At 39.6% G+C, this 14352-nt stretch overlaps 1 protein-coding gene across 4 annotated transcripts in view; it reads right to left on the bottom strand.

The window, feature by feature from the left end:
- The window catches only part of FAM13A (family with sequence similarity 13 member A), a 338407-nt gene that overhangs the window by 202270 nt on the left and 121785 nt on the right, over window positions 1-14352 (bottom strand). For all 4 annotated transcript variants that reach the window (XM_040237865.1, XM_040237862.1, XM_040237866.1 and 1 more), the window contains exon 5: window positions 6920-7073. In XM_040237865.1, the coding sequence (XP_040093799.1) occupies window positions 6920-7073 (154 nt within the window). The remainder of the gene's footprint in view (window positions 1-6919; window positions 7074-14352) is intronic.

Raw genomic sequence — 14352 nt, 5'->3', positions numbered from 1 at the left:
ATTCAGATAACTAAGATCACGTCATCTGGTTCCATCACTTCATGGCATATAGATGGGGAAACAGTGGAAACAGGGGCTGACTTTATTTTTGGGATCTCTAAAAATCACTGCAGATGGTGAGTGCAGCCATGAAACTAAAAGACTTTTACTCCTTGGAAGGAAAGTTATGACCAACCTAGACAGCATATTAAAAAGCAGAGGCATTACTTTGCCAACAAAGGTCCATCTAGTCAAGGCTATGGTTTTTCCAGTGGTCATGTATGGATGTGAGAGTTGGACTGTAAAGAAAGCTGAGCACCGAAGAATTGATGCTTTGAACTGTGGTGTTGGAGAAGAGTCTTGAGAGTCCCTTGGACTGCAAGGAGATCCAACCAGTCCATCCTAAAGGAGATCAGTCCTGGGTGTTCACTGGAAGGACTGACGCTGAAGCTGGAACTCCAATAATTTGGCCACCTGATGCGAAGAGCTGACTCATTTAAAAAGACCTTGATGCTGGGAAAGATTGAGGGCAGGAGGAGAAGGGGACGACAGAGGATGAGATGGGTGGATGGCATCACCGACTCAATGGACATGAGTTTGGGTAAAGTCTGGGAATTGGTGATGGACAGGGAGTCCTGGCGTGTTGTGGTCCATGGAGTCGCAAAGAGTCAGACACAACTGAGCGACTGAACTGAACTGAACTGTCCATTTAGGATGCAAGCAGATTCTTGCTTCCCAAAGACTAAGTTAAGCATACAGATAAAAGTAGAAATACTGAAGAGCAAGTAATGTCTAGAAGTAGCAAGTGCTCTCTCAGAGTAACACATCTGATTGGCAACCTTATTTTTCTGGTTTTGGCTGTTTTCCTTCTATGATCAAGCCTGATTCCTTTAATGCAAAGGGCAGTAATGTGATCTGACTCTAATTATTTATTTTAAAGCTAAAATTTATTAAAACATTGCCATCATTATCTAATTTAATCATAGTAAACAACAGCTAAATTAGAGATATTTTCCATATTTTACAGATGAGGAAACCAGTGCTAAAGGAGAGATTAAATAATTTCCTCAGAGTCACAGCAACCAAGTTCTAAGTCAATGTGATTCCAAAACTAGAATTCTTACTTACCTCTGTATCCTAAACTTATCGATATACTTACTGAAGTATCTCTGCACAAATCATTTCAAAATAAGCCAATGGCTTCATCTCTAATACTTCACCCTGTCTGTAATACTTTACCCAAGCCACCCCTTCTCTGATTCCAGCCAAAAATAAAAAAGGGCAATACTTTTCATCCCTATTATACCTAACTCGCTTTGAAAATACTTTCACAAGCATTAATGGCTTAAATTACATAGCAAATCTGCAAGACTCACACCATTTTATATAGAGGAGGGAGGTACAGAGATACTGTAAATCACCCAGTCACACTGCTAAGTACCCAGGATATAGATATAAGCTTTTTTAACCTAATATCAGTGCTGCTTCCCAAACAGCTAAAGACTTTAGAAGTATCTGAGATCTTTCCTTAGATATGAAAATAATGAAGTATTCAGTAAACTGTCATGTTGCCCAGTTTCACTCAGATTTGAAGACATTCATTGTTATTACTTTCATATTATATAGAAATTATGATCATAATTATTTTCAGTAATATAATGAGTCCAGTCATCGATCAAGGAATTTTCAGTGTCAGGCACTGTGCTCACCAGTTTCACAAGCCCAAGGCCTGAAATGACATGGTTTCTACATTTTCATCTACAAATGACTGTCGGCACATAAAATGTATGTGTGAGAGTGGTGGGAAAACAGTGGGGAGAGGTAGGGTGGGTTCAGGTCAAGGAAAGCTTTGTTTGTTATACTAAGATTGAGAAGTATAGTATAGGGATAGGTGAAGAGGATCCACTGAAGAATTTTGATATGGGAAGCAGCATGGTCATATGTGCATGACAGGAAGTGCCTTAGGCAGCAGAAGAGGGAAGACCCTGTCAAGGGGCAGAGTAGTCAGGAAAACCAGCAAGAAGGCTACTGCAGCAGACTCCTGAGAATCAGTTCCCAAATCTGGCTGAGTACTAAAGTTGTCAAGGAAGGCTTTTAAAATACCAGATTTTGGAGGCCTGCCACGAGTTTTCTGACTCAATCTGGGTCACCAGGTGTATGTGCTCATGGTCCAGGTGTAGAATTCTCCTGGCTGGATGAGAGGCAATAAGGAAGCACCAGTGAGGGTGGGAGAGATTTATGAGATACTTAAGCAATAGAATAAACAAGTTTTAGTGACTGATGGACATCAACCTGGAGTGATTATGTGGATGGATAGGCCATTCATTACGCCCATCAAATGGAGCATTCAGACCTTCAAAGGCAAAGAAAATGATGAGACAATCCATGGGGCATGCAGGCACAGGTGAGCACTAGGTAGGTAGGTATAGATGCATGGCGTGCCAGGGAGAGCTCTAGGTTGAAGACCTAAGGATGAACTTAGGAAATAATGTTTAATTCTGACTAAGAGAAGGAACAATTCTCAAAGGAGATGGAAGAGAGGTCAGAGAAATAGGAAGAAGACAAGTAAAATTCAAATTGACTCAAGCATTTAACAGGGAAAGTTTGGCTTCTGGACAAAGTATAAAGGGTCTAAATTCCATGTAAAGAAATCTTGATGGTCTATTGTCAGCAAAAGCGGGGGAGGGCAAAACAATAGTGGCAAAGGGTTTATTTACTTAAGCCAAGACTATGATATAGTAAGATTTGTTTTGAGGGAACATCATTCTATCACTGGTAGAAAGGAGATAGCAGAGGGTGAGTCTAGAAGTGGCAGAACAGTTTGAAATTGTGTGGCAGTAACAAGGGGCTTCCTGTGGCTTGGACAGTGAAGAGCCTGCCTGCAGTGCGGGAGACCTGGGTTCGATCCTTGGGCCAGGAAGATCCCCTGGAGGAGGAAATGGCAACCCATTCCAATATTCTTGCCTGGAAAATCCCACGAATGGAGGAGTCTGGAGGGCTACAGTCCATGGATCGCAGAGTCAGACACAACTGAGCGACTAACAAAAAAAAAAAAAGAAAAGGGTCTAATCTAAAACAGTGGTAGAGGGTGGACACAAGTCACCCATTTCAAGGGAAACGTCTAAGGCAGAATGTTAGTCCCTGTGGGAATGGTAAAGGAAAAGGAAGTAAGGGCAAACTAAGGTTTCTAGCTTGGCAGGCTACAGGCTGAGGAACTAAGGCTGGAGAGGGCAGAATGTAGACCAAGTTTTAGAGATGATGTTGTGGGTGTGAGAAATTTCAGGCACCATATGGTGTTTTATGGGTAGTGAGAAATATGGCTCTACTGTTCTTCTGATAGGTTGGGGCTAGTTATGATTTTGAAGTCATCAGTAGGACAATAAGTAAAGTAAATGATAGTCACCATGGCAAATACATATTTAGTGAGGATAAATGATGGCCAGTTGTGATTGTCAGGACAGTGTGAATGTAGTATTCAAAATAAAATTAATACTACAGATACTGCCTGACCTATACCAAGCTCAAGGAGACCTACATTCTTTATTCTAAGTACTATTGGTACACACAGTAAATCAGTCTGTGGGTTTTTGTTTTTTAAATTTTGGCAATCATGTCATACTGACATTTCATACTGTGTTAGACATTAGGTAAAATCCATGTATGGCTTTTAATTGAACTATTAATAAAAATTTTGGTCTTCTTTTGGCTATGAAACTAACCCTAGGACTGTCCAACTGTACTGATTCCATGAGACATGATGTTTTTCTTGCAAGAGACAGACAGCTAAACTAAAAGTAATTCATCTTATATGGGCATTTACTTCCCTCGTGTAACTGAAAGTTCAGAGGTATGTTTATTGAGGGTTGGCTCAGCAGATGAGCAATGATGAGGAACTGAGGCTTTTTTCTCTTTTAGCTGCCAACCTCAGTGAATCAGCAGCACATTCATCAGGGGAAAAGGAGGGGGCAACGGCACCCTGCATTCTGTCTTCTCATGAGAACATCTGAAAGCAGGATAACTCCACCCAGAGGCAATCTCTTTTCTGTAATCAGGGATGAAAATACTTCTTAAAAGCCATCTGTCCCCAGCACACTTTCCCTTTCATCTCTTTGACCTGAATTGTGTCACAGTCGACACAATTTAGTCAATCACTGACTAAAGAGGATAGTATTATGAACCATTTATGATTTATCCAACAGTTGGGGCTGAGGGAGGGGCCTGTCTGACCTCAGCACATTGCTGCAGGCTCAAATAAAGCAGGTGATTTTTTTCTTGTTAAGCAAGGAAGAATAGGGGAAGGGCTGTACACACACACACACACACACATTCTCTTGGTCTACATATCCAGCCATCCAGTGTCTCACCTATTCTTCCAGCTTTATTTCACTCTCAAAAGGGCTAAGTATGCACTTGTTCAATCCAATTATTAAAATACTGAGAATGACACAAACAATTATAGAGACCACCCCTGAACAAAACAGCAATCTACATTCCAACATTCAGAAAAAGTATCTCTTCATCCAGGTCCAAATGAATCCAAATTTATATTTGTCTGGGCCCCCATTTTCACTTAGCCCACAAGGGACATGAGAACATCTAACACTTTGTGTCCTACCCTGGGGCACACAGAGGTGTGTCAGTGGGTATGTTTAGTACTTTTCCCCCTTAAAAACCCTTTTCTCTGTCTCAGTACTTTTCATGAGCCTCAGTTTATTCTCAGCTCAGATGTTTCATGTCTCATTCATTTCAGTGTATTCTTCACTTGTTCTGTGCCCGTTTCCTCTTTTTGGCTATATCCTTCTAAAAGCTGCGCTCATGAGAATGAAACCTTGTTTTTCTTCGTAGCTCTTCCATTTACCAGTATGTTAATGATACCACTCTGAACCTCCCAATCCCTTTTCAATCCAGCTTCTTTTTGGCTTATTCCAAATGTTTCTATGATCTTAGGAATTTTAGAAAAATCTGCTTTCTAAACAATGTCCAGGTATACATATCTAACCATAGTTAATGTATTCTTTATTGTTATGGATCTTAAAATGGCCTGGTCCATCCCATTAAACTAGTTTCCATAACTTCCGCTACATCTGTATTGGCTATAATTAAGTCCAGAAAACCACACTCCCTTGTTGCTTTATTTACCATATGAGAGATAAGACTATTGGCAAGATCAGCAAAAAAATGCATTAAATATTCTGCTTTAACAGAATGATGCTTCAACATATAGACATGGAGTTTCCAATGAGGACACTTATCTGCTTCTAGGCCAGATGTGAAACTTGCATTAGAAGAGTAGCAGTCACATTCATCCACCTGAGATATCCATATTTGGTCATTCAGTATTATTAGTTTATCTTTCTTGTATGCTCATATTTAAACCTAGCAGCCCAAGGATTTCCAAACAGGGCTCTCTTCCAAAGATCTCAACAGGTGTTATTTTATTTACACAACATTTAAGCTCCTGTTGGCATATTCTAGTGATTATTGGTATCTCAGCAAGTTTGTCTTGCCTACGAAATCATACTAATTTATTTTTATTCTATTTTAGGTTTACTATATTATCAGCCGTAGTTAAAACATATGTATGTTAAAAAGTGTTTATCAGAGATACAACAGAAACAAAGTCAATCATTTTTTAATATTTTAAAAAGAGACCCTCTGGAAAGCATTATTGGAATTAGAGACACATATTTGAGGTATATTTTTTCTATTTAAAATTATTTTTCATAGCAAAATTGATACAAGTTTTTAATTTTTTTTAAATATTCTTTTGTGAATCCCTGATATTTTCTCAGCTACCATGTTACTTTCATCTTAGGCTACACTTGATATTCTCCAGAGCAGCTCCTTGTATCTGGGCACTGTTCTTCCCTTCCCACAAATTTCAGTTTAAAGTTCTCTTTATCAGGTTGGCAAGATTCCCATCAAATGCATTCCTCTCATATGTACTCCGTTTCTTACAGGGAGTCTGTTGTATTCACACATAAGTTCTCGTTAAGAAAAGCTCACTTTGGCCTTCTTTTAGCTGTTTTGGTTGAGTGCCACTTGATACCCCTTGTTTTTTCATTTCTTCTTCAAAGTCATGCCTCAACTGGAAGAAGAGATGAAAACACCCCTTCAGTGCCCAAACCAAGTGCCTTCAGTTTTACCACTGAAGCCCATATGAGTCAACAAGAGTATAGTGTGGTCTGTAATGTGCTAAGTCTAAGGACACCTCCTGGGGAACCTCCCCTTACCAGTTCCATCAGGATTTACCTCAATATGAATGAGAAAGAAATAAGATGTCCTCCCTCTAGTCCCTACCCAAAGCACTTGGCTTGGATGATTATCCTCTGACTCTCAAGAGGAAGTCTGTTGAGAGACTTACATACGTTTACCTAATATGAAAAAGATATGTTATAAATTATCAACCAACATATAAAAAGATTTAGAGACTACTGTCAAGATTCCTTTATCAGTTTTAAAACTACTCTTGGTACTGGTGATAGTTACCAAGGACCATATATATGGGACTTTCAATCTGAAGTTGAACTTGGAAGTGTGCCAGGCACAAGAGAGACAAAAATACAGAATAATATTGTCTTTGGGAATCTGCAGCTTACTCAGTAAGCTAACACTGGTGGACACAGACTTAAGCACGTATCCCTGCTGTAACACCAGGCTTCCATAAAAATCTGGCGCACACAACTAAGCACAGCACTGGGCTCACGGAAGTGCTTTTGAGATGATTTTACAGCAGTAAGGAAGCATCAAACCACAATTATTTTTCAGTCTTGGAAGAACATGTATCAGTTTAACAAATAACACAAAGAACAGATTTCATAAAAAGGACTCAGTAAACAGGAATAATCATCTGAAGGTATATTCATAAGGAATTTTTATGATAGAATGACTACCATTCAAAATTAGCAATACTAAAAATTAAATATCAAAGTTGACTTACTTTTACTATGATAAGCCTTGTCAGGTTTTCACACCTCTGGTTATCATTTTCCATATACTCTACTTCAAACAGGGTATTATAATTTTCTAGTATTTTAGCCATTATCTTGTTGCAGAGATCTTGTTCTTTCACACCTTCAAGCCCAGGTGGCACACTAGAAATAAGGGGAAAAAATTGAGAGCAATTACTTTGTAATAGCACAATGCCAGCACAGCTGACTCATGCTTATACATTTCCTGAATGATTGATCAGCCTTCTTAAAAGGACACATGGGATTTTCAATAAGCTCTGTGGTGACACACAGGTATTGTTGGGACAACTGGCAAGTTCCCAAGATCTGAATTAATAGCTTGTGCTGAATAATAAAAGTACATGCTGTTCAGGAAGAAGGTATAGGTTAACATGGGTGCAATCAATAATGCTTTGTATATATTAGAAATTGTTACACATAAAATATTAACATTTAGTTTTTATAAAAGCAAAAGCTAGAAAGAATAAGTGTTACAACAAAAAGAATGAGTGTTTTATCATGTTAGAAACACTCAGTTACACAAATAATAGTAATATGATCTTTATTTAAGGATTTCTTAGATAAGTCACAAAAGGCACAAAACTTGAAAGGATAAGATACTTCTGGGAAAAATACTGGTAGTTGTTGAAGATTATGCACATGGAAGATATATTATTACTATTTGCTCTTCTTTGGGGTATGTTAAATTTTTCCATAATTAAAAAAAAAGTATACAATGAATGCAGAAGACACTATATACATACATGTATATACAGAGAGAGAGAGAGAGGAAAGATAAGCTATAGATTGAAAGAAATATCTCTTTAGTAACATGGGTAATGGGTATGCTGCTAAGTCACTTTAGTCGTGTCCGACTCTGTGTGACCCCACAGACGGCAGCCCACCAGGCTCCACTGTCCCTGGGATTCTCCAGGCAAGAACACTGGAGTGGGTTGCCATTTCCTTCTCCAATGCATGAAAGTGAAAAGTGAAAGTAAAGTTGCTCAGTCATGTCCGACTCCCTGCGACCCCATGGACTGCAGCCCACCAGGCTCCTCTGTCCGTGGGATTTTCCAGGCAAGAGTACTGGAGTGGGTTGCCATTGCCTTCTCTGGGTAATGGGTATAGGATTTAGTAATTACACTATCTAAAGAATTCTTACTAATCAGTAAGAAAATGAATAATTATTTTTAAAAAAGAGAGAGAAAAGACAAACTGACAAACTCATATAGAAGAAAACACATGGACAGTCAAGAATCTTAAGATACTTAACCTGATTGAGTAACCGGTGAAATACATAAAAAAGCAACAAAGATGTATCAATTAATATCCATCTGTATTAATTTCCTACAGCTGCTGCAACAAAGCTATGACCAATTGGGTGGCTTGAAAAATAAATTTATTCTGTCACAGTTCTGGAGGCCAGAAGAGTAACATCAGTATTACTGGAAAGAAATCATACACTCCACAGAAGCTCAAGGGAGAGAATATGGCTAGCAGCATTACTTGGCTGTGGCCACATCACTTTAATCTTCAATCAAGGCCAACATCTTCAAATTTCCCTTTACTCCACCTTCACGTGACCTTCTCCTCTGTGTACATGTCCAATCTCCTTCTGCCCCCTTATAAGAATACATGAGATTGCATTTGGGCTGGAGCTAAGACACTTCAGTATTGTCTGACTCTCACTGCCCACATAAATAATCCAGGATAATCTCTATCTGAAGATCTCTGAGGTGACAGGTAGTAAAGAATCTGTCTGCCAGTGCAGAAAATGCAGGAGATTCTAGTTTGATCCCTGGGTCGGGAAGATCCCCTGGAGGGGGGTATGGCCACCAACTTCAGTATTCTTGCCTGGGAAATTCCATGAACAGAGGATCCTGGTGGGCTACAGTCCATGGAGTTGCAAGAATCAGACATGACTATCTGAGCACACACTACGAAGGTCTCTATCTTAATTATAACTGCAAATTCCCTCTTTTACCCCCAATAAAGTAACATGCACAGTTTCCAAGGCTTCTAAACTTGCTGTCTTGAGGGGACATTGTTCAGCCTCCTATACATCCTTTGGGGTACATAGCCTAAGGTGACTCCCAACGAGTCACACTCTTGCACTCCTCTCAGGTGTAGGCAGTACCTGTGATTTGCCTCTGACCAAGAGAATATGGCAAAAGTCATATCATGTCACTCCCATGATTACATTACATTATTTAAGACTCAATATTAGCAGACTGGAGTGAGGATTCTCCTCTGCTCTTGCAGAAATCAGCTGCACATTCAAAGAGGGCCTGCGAGAGTGCCACACACCAGGGGCCTAATGTGGACCTGAGGCCTCTAGCTCACAGCCAGTATGAAGCTGGGGTCCTTGTACAGCTGCAAGAAAATGAGTCTGTGAACAACTCTCATGAGCTTCAAAGTGAGTAATTTCCTAAACACAGTGAAAAGTGAAGTCGCTCAGTCATGTCAGACTCTTTGTGACCCCATGGACTGTGGCTTACCAGGATCCTCCGTCCATGGCTTTTTCCAGGCAAGAGTACTAGAGTGGCTTGCCATTTCCTTCTCCAGAGGATCCTCCTGACCCAGGGGTCGAACCTGGGTCTCCCGCATTGTAGGCAGACGCTTTACTGTCTGAGCCACCAGGGAAGCCACCTAAACTCAAGTCTCCTTATAAAAATGCGGCCCAGCTGTTACCGTGATTTCAGCCTTGTGACACCAAACGCAGGGGACCCAGCTAGGTTGTGCCTGGACACCTGAGCCATGGAAAGCATGAAATAGCAAATTTTTGTTGTTCTAAGACACATTTGTGGTGATTCGTTGTACAACAATTGAAAACTAATACAGAGTTTGATACCTGGAAGTAGGTTGCTGCTATAACAAATATCTAAAATGTGGAATGTCTTTGGAACTGGATAGTGAGAGGAGACTGTAAGAATTTGACTGGCATGACAGAGAAAGCCTAAATGCCTTCAACAGAGTTTTCATTGAAATCTGGACTTTACAGACACTGCTGGTGAGAGTTCAGAAGTGGTAGCCAGAGAGTAATAAGGAAGGAGTGAGGTCAAATAATAGGCAATGAAAGAAGCTGAAACACACTCTAGACAAATTTAGGTTGAGAACTGGAGCATGGATTTTAGAAGCCATTTGTGTTCTGTTTACTGATGACTGGGGAAAAGATGAACTATGGCCTCCTGGGGCTTCATATGGAAACCAGGGCTAGGTCTTGGTAAATAATGATTTTTAAGTAGAACAAAGAAGGCAGGAACAAATGACTGTTATTAAGGAGGAGAAGTAACCACAGGAAAGATAATAAACTAGTCATAAACACTACCATTTCTATTCCAAAGGTACAGATCAGAGTCTGAAGCACATTCTTGAGTTGTTTTGTAGGATCCAAATCCCCTCGAGCACTGAGCCACCAGATTAACTGGAGCGTAAGGAATTATGTTGGTGACCTCTGCTGACCCTCATGACCTCACTCAACTAGGTACCTGAGTTTTGTCAACCTAGAGTGATTTTTGCTTCATTTTAATGTTAAAATATCTACCTCAAGGGCTCGGATTGCTACCATTTCTGAACATGTGACTATGTTTGAGATGTTGTTGCCTTGTGCAAGCCCATCTAGAACTCCACCTGTAAACAGAAGGTTACATTCACTCTGTCATGAAAATGTATGCACTCACAGCTGTAAACATCACTCATTTTCCTGTTTTGGGAGACAATGTTTTGTGAGCCATCTCCCTGTCTCTTAACTTGTCACAAATAATAAATACTTCTGTTTTAATCAAAAGTACTTGGTGTATTCATTGCCTAAGCACTTCAAGGGATGATGGACTGACCCACTGTGTCCATTAACAGAAGACAATAAGAAACATGCTATTGGAAACTGGAGGAAGGGAGATCCTCACTTGCTGGCAGAAAGCAAAGTGCAATTAATTGTCTTCTGCAGTTATGTGGGAAGCACAGTTTTGAGCAACAAGTTTGTATAGACAGTGCAAGAAATTTCCAAGCGATGCTGTAAAAGTGCCACCTGATTTCTCTTTGCCACTTATGGTAACTCAGAGGCAGGGGAAAGAGGGGGTCAGGGAGAGGAGGGAAACTGAGGTGCAAACTGCCAACTAAAAAGAAAATAAGTGAAGTGAAGTGAAAGTTGCTCAGTCATGTCCAACTGTTTGCAACCCCATGGACTACACAGTCCATGGAATTCTCCAGGTCAGACTACGCGAGTGAGTAGCCTTTCCTTTCTCCAAGGGATCTTCCCAACCCAGGGATTGAACCCAGGTCTCCCGCATTGCAGGTGGACTCTTTAGCAGCTGAGCCACAAGGGAAACCCAAAGAGAAAATAAGGCTTGATTTAAAAATCAACTCAACAGATGACAAAGAAAGTGAAAGAGTTAGTCGTTCAGTCATGTCCAACTCTTTGTGACTCCAGCCTGCCAGGCTCCTTTGTCCTTGGAATTAATTCTTCAGGCAAGAATATTGGGGTGGGTTGCCATTCCCTTCTCCAAGATATCTTCCCAATCCAGGGATCAAACCTGGGTCTCCTGCATTGCAGGTAGACTCTTTACCATCTGAGCCACGAGGGAAGCCACACAGATGGCAAAAGACACTGAAATGAAGAGACTCACTGTCAGGAAAGTAAGCCTGATGAAGAAGACTGAGTGTGTGATGATGAGAACCTTTGCTAAAACCTCAGAAACATGAAAAGTTCAGATTATTCCATTAGACAAAGGTGAGTAAGGGTGTGTCTCACTCATCCTTTCAATTAAACCAGAGAGCCTCCAGGAATTTAAAGGCATTGCCTGTCAAGTCATTTTAGCATGAGCCTTAAATAGAGAAAGGATTATCTTGGAAAGATCTGAGAATATGTCTTTTTTCTAACAGAGTGAATACCAATGAAATTCACAGAAGACTTGTAAGTTTTTGAGAAACCTATTTCAGCAAAAACACTGCCAACTTGGAATGAAAGGGACAAAATGGGTCTAAAATGAAAAGAGGCCATTAGATTTCCAAAATTCAATCAGCAGGAAGCAGGCTGATAAGTTACTCAGCTACAAACATGTGCTGCCTTTCATCAAAAATGAATGACGTCTCAGAAAACAGAACCAAGAACCAAGAGCATGAAGTTGAAAACCATGGAGAAGTATTCCCAGGCTTTGAAACTTAGTCATTAGATTCCCAATATTGGCTGGGCTGGATATCAGAAATGTCATTAGCCAGTGACTTTTTAGATTCTTAATCTTGAATTTTATCCTGTTTGAACCAGAACATCTATTGTTATTCTCCTGTGTTTATTCCATCATTATATGTTAAGCATGTTGGGGCAAATAACCTCTCTTCAATTTCATCCTCTCAGGATGCCTTTCTCAATCAGAAGGTCACAGCCAGTCTTGAGATATGTTAGTGGACAATCACCAGTTGTAACAAAAGAAACTTTTGCACATTTTGTCTTATTCTGAAATTAGGTTCAAGGTATTCTATATGATATACTTACTCTCAATCATTTTATTGCAGTATCTTTTCTTTGGTCAGATGTAAGGCTAAAACTTCAGTTAAGTAACAGGATACATGCATTCCTTAAGACCCTCTGCACCAATAATGCACCAGTCTGTTGGAAATAGTTTTGGCAATTATAACTTTCTGCCATATGGTTATTTCCATTGATAAAAGCTTATCAATTTTACACTTACCAGTCTTTAAATATCCCAGGCAAAAGTAAATGAGAAAAAAAATGTTAAGGGGAGGATTCTGGAAAGATAGTGGTGTAGAAAGCACCAGAAATCTGTCTCACTACCTAACCAACAATTACCCCAGCAGAATTTGTCTGATGAAATATTTTGAAACTCAAGATTTTCTGGAACTCAAGATTTACAACATCTGGGGAAGGTACAGACAGTAAACTACAGTTAATTCTGGTCAATTTTAGTTCTTAGCAGAGTAGCCACTCTTCCCCACCCCATTCATGTGGCAGGAAGATATTCTCATACTCCTTAAGCAGCCTGCATATAGATTGTGGGAGCCAGGATAAGCACAAAGGAGCTTGTCTTCCAAATACTGGGGATCTGTGCTCTGAATGTTGACTGTTGCATCTAAGGTGCAAAAACGTGGGCAGCCGTTGCTGCTGCGTCTTTCTCCCTTGTTGAAAAGCCCTCCTTCTTAGCTGAAGTGACTTCTAGGAGATTTAAAGGGCTTGCACCCTTTTTTTCTGACACTTAAGATTTTTTTTTTCCTTTTTACACTTTTGGGAATCAGACATTAAAAATCAGGACATTCAAAAACATCTGTATATATGGGGAAAATCACAAAGTGATGGTGCATGCTCAGGGAAAGGCTCAAAACAGACCTGAAAAGACCTTAAGGTCACATGTACGGTTGATCTTGGTAAAAAGACAGTCTATAACAATAAAAACAAAAACCAGTCAACAAGAACTTTAGAAACAGCAAACCCTGGGGAAGGAAGAGAATCTGAATTTCAAAGTTACTACATTATTTGATTTAAAGGACCTCTGTTCAACAAAAATATCACAAGGTATACAGAGACAGGAAAATATGGCTCATTCAAGGAAAAAATAAATCAACAGATAATGTGCTAGGAAAAGAATTGATGGAAGATATACTAGATAAAGATTGTAAAACAACTGTCTTAAAGAGGATCAAAAAACCAAAGGAAGATGTCGAAAATGTCAAGAAAATAATGTGTGAACAAAATGGAAGTATCGATAAAGAGAGAGAAAACCCAAAAAGGAGACCAAAAGAAATTCTAGAGATGAAAAATACAATAACTGCAATGAGAAATTCACTAAAAGGATTCAAAGGCAGATTTCAGTAGGCAGAAGAACGAATCAGTGAACATGAGGATAGGACAATGTAAACTAGTGAGTCTGAGGAACAGGAATTTAAAAAAAAGACCTAAGAAAAGCAAACAGAACCTAACGAACCTATGGGACACCAGTGAGTGAGTCAATATACACAACATAAGAGTCCCAGGAGAAGAAAAGAGAAAATATTTGAAAAATAATGACTGAAAATTCCAAGATGAAAGAAATGCATATGAATATCTAAGAAGCTCTAGGGACTCAAAGACCTACAGAGACACATTATACTCAAGCTTTGAAAAGGCAAAGACAGAATCTAGAAAGCAATGAGAGAGAAATGAATGATCACATACAAGAGATCCTCAATTAGATTATCAATAGATTTCTCATCAGAAACTTTGGAGGCCAGAGACTGATATACTCAAAATGCTAAAGAAACCGTCAACTAGTAAACCTATATGTAGCAAAAATATCCTTCAAAAGTGACAGAGAAATTAAGACATTCCCAGATAAACAAAAGCTAAGAGTGTTGGTGGCCAACAAACCTGCCCTGCAAAAAATGCTCAAGGAAATCCTGCACAGTGAAATGGAAGGACACAAGGCAGTAAAGA

Source organism: Oryx dammah, unplaced genomic scaffold, assembly GCF_014754425.2.
Source record: "Oryx dammah isolate SB20612 unplaced genomic scaffold, SCBI_Odam_1.1 HiC_scaffold_3, whole genome shotgun sequence".
Classification (NCBI taxonomy): domain Eukaryota; kingdom Metazoa; phylum Chordata; class Mammalia; order Artiodactyla; family Bovidae; genus Oryx; species Oryx dammah.
This window is presented reverse-complemented; position numbering and strand designations above follow the sequence as displayed.